Here is a 13,082-nt window from a genome sequence, read left to right as displayed (position 1 = left end):
GTCTGGGCTTGTGATGAGGGTGAGGCTATGACCTGTGAAACTCTGCTGCTGCTGCAACAAGGTGTGTGGCCCCCTTGGATGGAAAAGTTGAGTTTTACTGGCCTGGAAGCCTTTGTTGTATTGTTAAGTGATAGGAAACATTCCTGCTGAGATGGAAAAGGACTCTAATCTAATGGAAAAGTCGAGAATCATTGAGTTAAGTGTGCCCTGAATTATTAACTATCCCAAGATGTGATTAGATGTCTGGCCTGTTGAAAGTCACAAGCCTGTGTACGCAAAGCAGGGAAAATGGATGTTTTAAGTAAAACTGTGGGAAATAAGCAGCATTGTTGATTTGCTCATTGAGCCATTTTCCAAATTATTTCAGATTGTCCTGAACAAGCCTTAATCCAATTTGTCAAGATAAATAGGGCTTGTTTTCAGTCAAACTGGATGCTTACTTTAATTCTATGTTTTAACCCTATTTCAACTCCTTTTACCATAAATTTTACTAATTTTCAATACAAGCACAATTTCAAATATCAGAATGAAATTTATTAATATATTTTCTTTATACTATTAGACAACAACTGCTACTTAAATTTGGTAATATCTTTGTGCATCTTCCTGAACTCCTTGCCTGCGCTGCCCAACTAGATCTTTCTAGTGAAAGACCTTATGTACATGCAGAGTTTACCATTAGTTTGTTCTTGTTCATACATACACAGTTGCGTTGTGGTAACCTAATTCCTTCAAGTGAGACAGTTCTCCAAGCTGACAGTGACTGAATGACATTAATCTTGCTGTAATTGTATCTCTCAGTGTCATGGCTACTACAGCTTGCTCTTACAGTATATATGTAATGCCTCAAAATTTCAATTAGTACTTTTACATAAGTGGAACAAAGCTGTGGGTGACAGAACTAGAACAGAGACTGTAACTGGCCAATTGCTGTTTTCAAGACTGAGTTTAGGATTGACAGAGGTGAGCAGAACAGTGATTTGATATATTTCCTACTATCAGAAATAATAGTCCTCAGTTTTCACCCTAGTGCATTTGTTACAGAGGCATCCAGTAGTTAAACCATTTTAAACAGCCTGTTAATTATACTTCATAGCTGACCCTGCCATTTCTAAATATAATAACAGGCTCTAAAATGTTTAAAATTAAATGCGACATTGCAGAATAATTCAGCTAAAACACATTTGCTCTGTACTCTAATTTTGTGTCAGCTTATATCACAGCAGCTGTTTCCAGTCATATAGAATTTATCTGTAGAATTATTTCTCTGCTCGAGTTTGGAGGAAACAAAGCAAATTAAGATAACCTTCTAAATATGAGCAAGTTTTAATATGTCAGATTCATTTCACTTTATCTTGTGCAGCTGTGGTTTAGTTTTGGTTTTACTTAGCAGCAAAGAGTTTATCAAGCATCTCTCACCTCCTCTCTAAGGTATTAGTTTCACGCTGGATGCCACTTGTCTCTGGCTCTTCAAAAGCACATGCTAAATTTAAAGTGTCATTTATTTATACATATAACACAGGGGCCAGGAGAATAGTTGCTTGTAGAGGGACAGTCTCTCTCTTGGCTTTCTCATTTTAATTCCTTTTTTATTTGGAATAATCTACTTTTGCCACAACGATACGGTAAAGGTTGGTTTCTGAAATCACACCTGAGGGAGTTTGTGTAGCTTTCCTCCTATCAGAGAAACCTTAGAAATTTTGGAAATGTGTTTTCTTGATGTAGCAATGTATGACAGAGCAGCGTTGCTGAGTGATTAATGGCAGCCCAGATGCCTGCTCTACCTGAACACAGGCAAAAGAAACACCTGTCACTATCACGAGACTGCAGAATTGTTCATTTCAACTTGCTTAACAGTCCTTTTCCTCCCCTACTTTTTATTTCCTAGCACGGGACAAGTTTTGTGGGTTTTGCTTTTGCATACTGAGGATCTGAAGTTTGCTATAAGCTGTTGAGAAGTGTTTTGTGGCTCTTGTGTGGACACCTTTGCATTAAGTACCTAGTGCATAGTTACTTGTCATTTCAAAGAAACTGGAGTCAGTGAGGCACTGACTCCCACTAGGGAGGTTGGTGTGTTGTCTCACTGTATGTTGAATTTGATTCAGGTATGTTTGTGTTAGTAAGTTTTCATGCTGTGAAAGCATCTTGAACATGAGAAGCCTTTTCTACCTTGAAACTATAAACAACTGTCAGGCAGTTGTGCAGCTGGAGTTCATCTGTTTCTCCACCATCAACCTCTTATCTTTCACTGGAATAAGAATTTCTGCCATTTCGGTACTCCTGCGTTAGCCCTGAGGGAAGCCTGCATGGACACAGAGTGTTTCCTATTCCTGTTTTTTATGTAAGGCAAACCAGAGAGAATTACAAGGTGGCAGCAGAAGGGTTTCTGAACTCTCCCACGCTGCCACAGCTGGAGCAGCTGTCAGTTTGTGCATCTTGTTTGAGCAGTGGTTCTCCAGAACCTCAAATGGGTTAACAGTGTTCTCTGTCGAAGATGAGCGGAGACTAAGACCATGGTGCCAAAGAAAGCAAGAGATGGATGTGTGTCCTGCTGATTCCAATCTCAGTGAGGCAGTAGCTGTTCCCTATCTTGGAGATTATTTATACATATACATATATATACACAAACACACACATATATTTATTCATATAATTCTCCAGCCAGGGAGTTGTGGGTACAGGAGCACTGTTGTGCATTGTAATGAAGAAAACAACAACAAAAAAATTATGTTCTGTCCACTAAAGACCTTTACACTATTATGGGAGATGGATTAATCTCATCAAATTTATTCCACTTGAGCAGCAAAACAAATTGTTAATGTACACGAAAGCATATTGTTAATGTACATGACAATTAAGAGAAAGGCACTTCAAACTTGTAATACCTGAGAAAATACCCAGAGCTATTTGCTACTGAGTTAAAGAATTTAAGTGAAATGTTAGATAGATTTTAATACTTGCCTTTGGTCTGCTTTCTACAGCTGGATTTTGTGTGTGTGTGTCACTGATAAACACAAAACTAAAAAGCTGGCCAGCACATCAATGCACTTTAAAGTCATTATTTGTTCTTCTGTGGTATCCCTTGATTTCTCCTATGGATATTGCTTAACTATTTCTCCACGTCAAGATGCTGCCCAGCTGACAAGCTGGGTAATGGAGTCATTCTTCTGACCCATGCTAGACCTGGAAACAATTATTTTACTAGTAAATTCTGTGTATAAATTGTGAAAAAGTCAGTTATGGCCCCAACTGAGCACTTGGCAGTTTCTTCCTAGTGGATGATCTGGAGGTGTAAATGAATGTAACAAGTCCCATCTCAGCAGAAGTGTGCCTCTGAGCCAGCATATTAAAATATGTTCCAATTTTTCCTCATATCTGACTTCATGTGACTATGTACGTTTCCAAAAATGAGGGCCCAAATTCCGATCTTCGCATTAGAATCAGAATCATGAATTAGTCTGGAATATAGATTCTGTTCTATTTAAACTGTAGCCTTCTGCAGCATTCCAGATTTATACCTGTTTACATATACTTTATCAGAAGTGAAACACATAACCTGGGTTTTGTTTAGTTTGCTTTTCATGTGCTTCATGTATTTCTTTGGGCTGCAACTATAGAAATATCTTCTTTGTGTCATTTTCTTTCTCACGTGTCTTTTTGTTTGTTTGTTTTCTTTTCTTCCCATGTTTTCAGTCAGTAGTGAACCTGATCAGTGAGCTACAGGAGCAGATGTGTAGACTGCAGCTGGAAATTAATAGTAGAATCCAAGAAAGAAAGTCTCAAGATAGGAAACCAGACTTGACACCTAATGGTCCTCAGTCAAGTTCAAGATCAGTGGTAGAGACTCTCAGCCAGAAGAACTGTTCTCGGTGTGATGTACGAGCAGTACAGCTTAGCAGACGCCTGTGTATTGCCTCTTCTCCTAAATTCCACTAACCAGAGCTATGTTGTGAACTATTGGCATTAATCTTTGTGGCTTTCATTAGCAAAGAGTGAGGTGGTCATAAAAATTAAAAACAAAACAACAGACACCCCACCCCTGCTTATTGAGACCAATTTGGTCACCGTTGACATCTGTCTACAAAAGCACAGATATCTGTAAGACTCAGTCACCTCTTTTAGGGGTTTTTTATGGTTTTAATTTTACTTGTAGGGCTGCACTGCTGGTGTGGTGTGGTTGTTTTGTTTCATTGGTTTTCTTACTTTGGGTTTTTTTTCCCCTTAGTTGAGATTGGTCTGTGTGATATTCAGCATGCTGGCATGGTTTGGTAGCTTGCTAATCTTCCTCACAGTGCCACCCTAGCTGTGCATGATGGTGCACCCCTACCAGTCCTCTGATCACAGATTACTTCCTGAATATCTTAAAAGCTTAACACAAGTATAAAATACAGTTTCAGGTATCTGAAATGTATTCTGTTAGAATGATAAAGTGAATGAAAAAAGCCATAATAAAAATAATCTGCTTGTACCTTTAAAAGAGCAAATGTAACACTTTTGTTTTTATTCTCTGACATTAGCAGCTGCCAGAAAAGCATTCTTGAATTAACATTACAGATCCTAGTTGTAATTGATCAAAACTATGTCACATGTCAAAACAAAAGCTATGTTGCACAAACTTCTTAAATTTGCTGAAGGTGGAATGATACTGATATGCCTAAAAAAATCCTTTTTAATATTTGCTTTTTAGTTAGTTTGCTTTACTTGCCAAGTCTCTTTGGTTAAATCTTGGATCCCCAGAACTCCTCTTATAAATAATCTGTTTATATTGTGAGGGAGTTTTTCAGTGTTTTTTCTCATAGGTTTATTTTACAGAAATAACTCCTCTGGGTATGATGCTTATTTTGAAAATCCTGCTTTTGTTTCTCAGCTTGCCTCTGTCCAGAACTAATTATTGAACTGTTAGACGGCAGTACAAGTTGCATTTTGGAAAAATAATCTGAAAATCAACTATGGGAGTCATTCCAAATCAACATTAATATAATCCAAGATATTAGTATGGTTGCTTGTAGTGTACAGGATTCCGAAATTGGGTTACGCTTCCAAATGTTTCCTCTTCTCAGTTCATTTGAAGACATTTGGTCTCATCAGAGCTCCCTCAAGGATGTAATAGTGTTGTCCTTCAGAATGAACAATAAGATACAGTTCTATCAAGGAAAGGGAGAAGGGATGTTTAAGAGACAACATTGTCAGAGGAACAGATGGAGAATGTTGGAGCCCTGGCTGGCTGCAGCATCTCAGTTTGCAAAGTGCCACACATTAGTGCTCAAAGTAGCGTATTTGTAATCATATTGGACTGAATGTATGCAGCATTAAACACCTGTAACTTGCCTAGATACTATTTAGTCCGAGTGTTATTTTTCTTGGTAAGCAGCTTAAACATTTGTTTCGGGAGAGGACTGTCACTTTAATGAAAGTTAGTAATCTTTTAGCACTGCATGTTTCCACTTTCTGAGGAGGCTGAAAACCAAACCAAACCAAAAAAAACCCCAAACAAAACAATGATTAAAAAAAGAAAACCAACTCCCCCCAAAAAACCCAATAGTTACTGTTATATGAGACTGCAGTTGTGGCCAGTTTGGGCTCATTCTCCCTGAGACACACATGATTTCACCAGGCTCAGCTCTCTTCCTTAACATCATTAAAAATTTGCTTGTAATTTCGGGTGGAGAGTTTGAGAACATTTTCCTTATCTCTCAATTCGAAATAGTTTTTGTCTTCTTACACCAGGTCACAGTTTTTAATGTGTTGGTTCCGTGTTCCTTGCTATATGGTTCATGCATGAATTTTAATTGAGGACTACGGAAAATTAAAATCTACCACAGTAATCTTACTTTCAGCTGTTATTCTTCCTTTGCAGGGTTTGCTACAGGAACTTAGACATCTCAAAATTAAAGTGGAAGAACTGGAAAATGAAAGAAATCAATACGAATGGAAATTAAAAGCAACCAAAGTAAGCAGAACACTTGGCATTTCCTAATGACAAGACTTACTTCAGCTGGAAAGAGCAATGCTCCACTTCTCATCAATATTTACCTTTCTTACAATTGGGTTATGTCAGGGCCTACTTTAAAGCCGAGTCTTCTTTAAACCAAAATACATATTCCAAAGATGGTTGAAGTTTTTTGTAGCTTCTTTTTTGTTTCTATGGCTCCCTCCCTGCTGTTTCCAGTCTTCTACCTTTTTTGTAATTATTTTTCTTTTTAAAAAGGGCTATTTTGACTTACAAAAGCTCTGTTTGGAGGCAAGGCCTCTTTGAAGGTCTTCTGTCTTTTATTTGTGTAATGGTGACAAGCCTCTCTGGAATATGCTTTCCAGACTGAGACATGCAAAGTTGGTTGGGTGTTCACTTACTATGGAATTTATTTTAATAGACATTAAGCCCAAAATACACCATTAGATCATCTGCTTTGACTGTGTGTATGTGAAAGTGCATAGCTGCCTTACCCTTCTGTTGACCCTAAATCCTGGAAAGCTGTTGGATCATAATCTGGAGAAACTCAACTTTTGAAACTTTTCATCATTTTCCTCAGGAATTTATTTTTGTAGTTGAACGTTCTCATTGTTAAACAGTTGCATTTTATTTCTAGTTTGAATTCTTAGTCTTTTTCCACTAGATTAAAAAGCGCTTTTATTATTTTCCCCTGTTGAGAGACACTTTTGAGCTGCAATAACATCTCCTTCTCTTTGTATAGTGCTATAATCCCTGTTCATATAAATGACTGACTTTTTTTTTTTTGAGTCATAGCTGGATATTGGAAAAACATTTCAAATTATTAAACTGGGTTTTCTTTTTAATACTTGGTAGCTTGATCCAGGAATGACAGCTATTATTTGTATTAGCATTTCTTTATTTTGAGAATTCTTAGATGAATTTTGAAATGTTGCTATCGTGTCTTTTTTCCTATTAAGATAATAGCTCTTATATCCATGAAAATGTTTTCTCTGACGTGGTAGAAACGAACAGTCTTTGGGAAAATATTTGCTCAAGCAGAGTGTGGCCAGCTGCCAAGACAGATAATGATTATGGAAAGTGTACGAGCAGAATGAAAATAAGAACGAAGAATTGTAAAAACCATTGCGTGAGAGAAGGTTCAGGACTAGAAAGGAAGAAAAGTACAGGGAAAGAGAGAAGAAGAAGAAAAATAATTGTAGAGATGACAGGAATGAGACATGAAAGGAAAAGAGGGCATTTAAAAGAGCTATGAGATCAAATAGACCAGGGGAGGCAAATCCAAATCTGGTATAAAGAGGTCTGTAGCTTTTGTCTTCCTGTTGTTCCAGCTTCTTGGATGAGAAATTGGAATATTTCCATGGCTGGATATAAAAAGCATATTAGTCACTGGGGAGTCTAGAAGCCCTTCAGAGATGCAACAAGGCAGATTCTTCTATTCCATATGGAATTGCAGGCAGAGTGTGATCTGCTGCTGCCATCCAGCTGCATCATTCCTGGTGAAAATAAGTCTGTGTCTTAGAGTACATTAGTCCATGTTTTCCCCTGTTTGGATAATGTTGTTCAGTGTTTTGCATTTTTTCCTGCTTTATTTTATTTAGTATTTTGAGAAACTAGTCACATTACTGATTTTTTTGTTTGTTTACCTGCAAGAAGGTTTGGTATACTTTTGCTGGGGGAAATGCAGAATATTGATATACAAAGGCTTTAAGGCTGCTGAAGAAAATGTTAATAAAGCTACTGACTTAGTAAAGTATGCTGGTGACAGTTTTTCTCACAAATACAGAAAAGAGATGAAAGTCACTGTATCTCAAGCTGAACAATCACAGAATTGTTGAGGTCTTTTCTGTGTGATGATCTGTCCCAATCTGGCAGCAGCACAAACTGCAGGAACTGTAAATGAACCCCCGATATTTTGTTGCGTGTATGTGAAGGTTTTCCAAGCCATGCTTTGCTTCTAGCCTATTTGCGGCACTATCCAGTGTGAGGGAGAATAGTTTTGTCATGCTCCTGAGGGCTCAGCTTAATGGTTTCTCACTTGTAAGTAATGATTAGGATTAAAAAAATATTTAAAATATTTTTTAAAAATGCTTTGTTAGTGGTCTTAATGCAAAACTCCAGAGTTGCCCTATAATAGTCATTATGATGTGACCAGTATTGTAGCATTGAGAGCTTTCCAAAGTTTCTTTACCTACATGAATCCCTGAAAAATGTTACCTTTCTGTTAAGTGTCTCTTCTCCAAGAGATAATTGCATTGGGAAAAATGAGCTTTTGTATAAGGAACAGGATAATAGCACCATGAAACAGGTAAGGTTGTTATAGTGTTTATGAAACTGGTTTTATTAAATCGGTGTTTATTAATTGGGAGCAGCGCATCACACACACACAGAATCACAGAATCGACTGGGTTGGAAAAGACCTCAGAGATCATCGAGTCCAACCCTTGGTCCAACTCTAGTCCGTTTACTAGATCATGGCACTAAGTGCCATGTCCAATCTCAGTTTAAAAACCTCTAGGGACGGCGAGTCCACTACCTCTCTGGGCAGGCCATTCCAATGCCTGACCACTCTCTCTGTAAAGAATTTCTTTCTAATATCCAGACTAAATTTCCCCTGGTAGAGTTTAAGCCCATGCCCCCTTGTCCTATTGCTAACTGCCTGGGAGAAGAGACCAATCCCCACCTGGCTATAACTTCCCTTCAGGTAGTTATAGAGAGTGTTGAGGTCACCTCTAAGCCTCCTCTTCTCTAGACTAAACAACCCCAGCTCCCTCAGCCTCTCCTCAGTCAAAGTAAAGTGCTATGCTTGGAAGCCTCTGGTTGATGGGAAGGAATGACAGAGAATCGGTGACGATGTTATTGTGAATTTGTTGTACTCTCTTTCAGGCTGAGATAGCCCAGCTTCAAGAGGAATTAGCTCTCAAAGATGCAGAAATAGAACGCTTACAATGTCAGCTGTCTAGGACCTCATCACACAGTGAAGTGGCAGAAAGAGGTAAGAGGAGAGGAATTATAATTAAAAATCCCAAATGCTGCTTTAACTTCACTTTGGTAACAGCTTGTCTCAGTATTTCAAAGCAATACAAGGAGATGCAAGAATCAACTTACAGAATTTATTTGGGGAGGAAAAATGGTGCAAATTTATTTTGTCTTCTGGTAGAGGCCTTTAATGTGTGAAATTCTCCATTCAGAGGCAGCACAAATTACAATAAGTATCCTAAGAGCACTGAAACTTTTTCTACTGAAATTTTATTTATAATTTCAAAGAGTCATTGTAGTTCAGTGGGAATATATTTTTTGTGAATACCTTCAAAATTTCTTTACAAAATCTTTACAGCTTCAGTTTTTAAGAATAAAACCCTGTCACAGTAGCAGCAAAGCATCGTGGTTTAATGTCCAAACATTCTAAAATGCAGTCGTTGATTCACATCTTTCCTTTCTTTGGGACTAGATCTCATTTAGGCTCCCTCTCCTGTGAAAGGTTGGACCAGAGGTCTTTCAAGGTCCCTTCCAGCCTCAACTGTTCTATGATTTTATGCTATTGCAGGTTTCTGTCTTAAATCTGCAGTGTTGGTACAGGTCAATGGCAAAAAAAAAACAGTTTGTTCAGCCTTTGGTCTCAACCAGTCATGTTCTCTGAAATATCGAGCGCCTGGAGCTTCCCTCAATATTTGTGTGTAGTTTGCCACAGTGCATCAGCCTAGCTGCACTAACTTCTTTGGTGGGTGTTAACTAACGCTTCCAAAGAGTGCCCTTGTTGAGATGTGACATTTACAGGTGCTTGGTGCTTACCAAGCATCTTCTTACAGGAATTAATGCAGATGTGTCTTCTCTAGAAGACTCTGTATTTTGACTGTGGTTCATTCCAAAGAAGTGACTTAACATACAAACTTGGTGCTGATTTCACTCAGCTGTAGAGCTTGTGCATGTGGACAACTGCATGTCTAACTAGAAAATTAATTTTTCTAACAGCAGTGTTTTGTAGAGGAACTCTTTTACTAATAGAATTTCATATTTTCTATGATATTCCCAAATAATGTATGATATTCCAAGTGAAAGGAAGTGGTATGGCAATAAATCAAGAGCTCAGCATCTTTCAACTTCTAGTAGTGTGTCTGTTCCTGTTCAGGCTGAAGATGAGTGAAACTCTCCTTGATTCCAGTGGGAGAAGAATCAAACCCTGTACAGATTCCTTAGGCTACATTTAAGGAAACCACTTAGACTATATTTGAATGGAAACAGTATGCCACAGTAATAATTCTTCTGCAAAAAAATACCGATTTATCAGACTTTTAGGTGGTCTTCTCAAAGTTGAAAAATAATATCAATGTACTTGTACACTAGAATGCCTATTCTAATTAATTGCAAGATTTATCTAATATGTGCTTTTTCTACATACTTATTTGACCCTCACCATTTACCTTCGTAGAGGAAGTTTATAGGAGAAGGCTAAAAGAAAAACGTAAGCCTCCCGATTCACTTTTGGCTTTATCTCACTGTTCCTTTCACACGAATCATAAATGCATTCTGCAGCAATAATTCCATGTTTGTTTAGATTTGGCTGTCTAATTGTAAAATACATGAGGCATTGCTTTCATTGCTTGCAGCAAGGAGACAGCTACTTGCCCTGTTCAGTAAGATTTCACTTCAGAAAACAAAAAATCAGACGTTCACAAATCAGATAGGTGGACTTCAAAGGGCCATTGTCAAGGTTAACGAAGCCAAAACTTAACCTTTAATTCATTTTATTTGTACATATACATACACCACATATACTGTCTGTAATGATGGCTTTAATGGAAAACCTTCTTCCTTGGTGGGGAAGGATTTGGGCTTTTTTTTCAATCAATGCACTAAATTAAAAAAAAGCAGTCTGAATAAAAATGTTCCCATATTTATGTTGGTATAAATATTATAAGTAAAGTTTGCTTTACTGTGCTTAAAAATACCTTGACACCAGCTCTTTTTGAAGTCTAAAATTTATGAAGAGAAATTAGTAGGACTGTGATTTTTACGGGCTCTTTAAAAATCCTTCACCTGCTTGCCCCCTGCCTGCTGGCTTAATTTTGATTTGGCTGTGTCTGTGCATGTCTTCTCTTACTGTTTTCTTTGGTGAGAGAAATGTTTGCAAAGTTCTTTTACATGTTTTAAAACTTAATAATTACAAGGCATGTATTTTTCAAAACTAATTCTAATTTTTGCCAATAGCGTAGATAAGACATTTTATGTTCAACATTTAGTTGTAGAACAGTTTTTTAAAGATGCACTTTAGCAGTATTGATTTTCTGTCTTCTGCCTCACTTCATGCCTGCCACATCTGGTTTTCATAGTCTTTTGTGAAACAAGTGGGTCTGTTTTAATGTCAAAGCATGAATTCCTTGAGTGGCAGTTACAAGATAAACTATTTCAGGTTCTGTCTCCATCATCTAGACTTTATTTGGTGTGAGCTGTTACTTGAAGGACTTGCTAGGAATAGTGTGTACAGAAGAAATGAAAGATTGGGTTTAGCAAAGCTATGATGACATGATCAACCACCTTATAAATTTTCAGAGTGTGTTTTAATTGGTTTTGGCTATAATATTGCTGAATAACGTCTATCTTGTAACACTAAATTGTGCGTGAGGCAATTCTGCATTAGCTCTTGATGTAGATTTTAACCCAGTTACCCATACCGAAATGCTTTAAGGAAAAAAAAAATCCAAATTAGGTTTTGTTATTTTTCATTTTCAAGCTTTGTGAATGTCCTTGAACTACTTCTCATAAGAGGTGAATGTTTTTCCCAGATGGAATATAATTAATTTTTCGATCATACTTAAAATTATTTCCTTCAATGTAGAACAGAAAATGCATTTTCATATTTTGCAAAATAAGTTTCAATGTCTCCCTTTTTTATTACTCAACTTTTAGAGTATAAAATAATATTATGTATCCTTTTATAAGCAAAACCAGCACATTTGTGTTGTGTGGTGCTTTTAATATTTCAGCTTTTTAAAAGCTCTAATTTAAATGTAGTTTAATAGTGCATCTGCAATGCCACTGACATGGTTTCGGTTACTCATAGGAACATAGGGACAGTAACACAAAACATATATTGTTTACACTAAATATAGCAAGTATATTTTTCTTGTAATATCTTTAAAACATTTCTAGATCAAGAAGTTCAACGGTTGAAGATAGGAATGGAGTCGCTATTGGCTGCAAATGAAGAAAAGGTGAGAAAATAATCTTGGCTCTACATAGCAAGAATGAATTTATGGGTCTGAATCTCTGAAATTATCTGAATAACCTTTATTTAAGTGTGGTGTTGCTCTGGTTTTTGGATTATCCCATGAGATTGTGACAGAAGGTTGGGTTTTAAATGGAAGGTGTGGCTGCCCTTGCTAACCTGGCTGCAAAACTTGGGAGGCTCATTAGATCCCAGAGGGGAGTAGAAAGCCGAGGCTGTAATGAGCAGAATCTCCTGGTTTGTGCTATTGAAAAGATCACTCAGGTTTGGTCATCTCTGGCAGTTCTTCATCTTCCAACCTAATCTGAAGTGCATTGATATCCCCAGTTTAGATTATGATATTAAAATAAAGTCAAAGTGACCTTTGAATTAGACACAAACTTTGGGAGAAAAGGACCAGGATTTAAAGAGACAAGGACTAAAAAAAAAATGAAAAAGTACTAAGAGGGGGAGGAGGAGTGAAATCACACCCTTTTAAATGGTAAATATGAGTTTTGTCTCTTATCACCTGTGTGCTGTTTGCCTGTTGATTGGACAATTCAAGTGCAGGGTTAAGGGCTCAGTCTTGGTTCCTTATTTTTTGGAGGGGAGGTGGGGGGGGTGACAGGGATTAATTATTGAGGAAATTGTAATTCTTGATTTGAGATAATAAACCAGGTCACTGGACTTATCTTTATGGTTAAACGCTCATGTATGATCAAACAGACAGTAATATATGTCCCTAAAAACTTCCTTTAGTATGTGGGGAATCTGGACAGGGCAATGTTAATTCTGGAGAACATTCATGTGACTCATAACAAACTTTAGTTCTTAAAAACTCAAAAAGCCAAAACTTACATCTGGAAAATAAAAGATGTGGCATTATCTCTTGCCAAAGTTCTTCTAAGTCTGTGTAAGATTTTTGCA

The 13,082-nt window shown here is 37.3% G+C and overlaps 2 protein-coding genes across 51 annotated transcripts in view; one reads left to right on the top strand and one right to left on the bottom strand.

The window, feature by feature from the left end:
• PPFIBP2 (PPFIA binding protein 2) overlaps positions 1 to 13,082 on the top strand; it is a 113,193-nt gene that overhangs the window by 78,781 nt on the left and 21,330 nt on the right. For 23 of the 50 annotated variants that reach the window (XM_065066253.1, XM_065066252.1, XM_065066251.1 and 20 more), the window contains 3 exons: positions 5,858 to 5,950; positions 8,837 to 8,945; positions 12,101 to 12,162. In XM_065066253.1, coding sequence (XP_064922325.1) covers positions 5,858 to 5,950; positions 8,837 to 8,945; positions 12,101 to 12,162 — 264 coding nt within the window. Of the gene's footprint in view, positions 1 to 3,693; positions 3,877 to 5,857; positions 5,951 to 8,836; positions 8,946 to 10,379; positions 10,413 to 12,100; positions 12,163 to 13,082 lie in introns of all 50 variants that reach the window. The other 27 variants (XM_065066237.1, XM_065066240.1, XM_065066232.1 and 24 more) reach the window with 3 other exon arrangements.
• Positions 2,619 to 13,082, bottom strand: part of LOC102085307 (NADH-cytochrome b5 reductase 2) — a 41,482-nt gene continuing 31,018 nt past the window's right edge. The window contains exon 10 of the mRNA XM_065066331.1: positions 2,619 to 5,144. The gene's annotated coding sequence lies outside the window, so the exon portion shown is untranslated. The remainder of the gene's footprint in view (positions 5,145 to 13,082) is intronic.

The sequence above is a fragment of the Columba livia genome, chromosome 5, assembly GCF_036013475.1.
Source record: "Columba livia isolate bColLiv1 breed racing homer chromosome 5, bColLiv1.pat.W.v2, whole genome shotgun sequence".
In the NCBI taxonomy this organism is placed as follows: domain Eukaryota; kingdom Metazoa; phylum Chordata; class Aves; order Columbiformes; family Columbidae; genus Columba; species Columba livia.
Note: the sequence above shows the minus strand (reverse complement) of the source record. Positions and strands in the feature narration are given on the sequence as shown.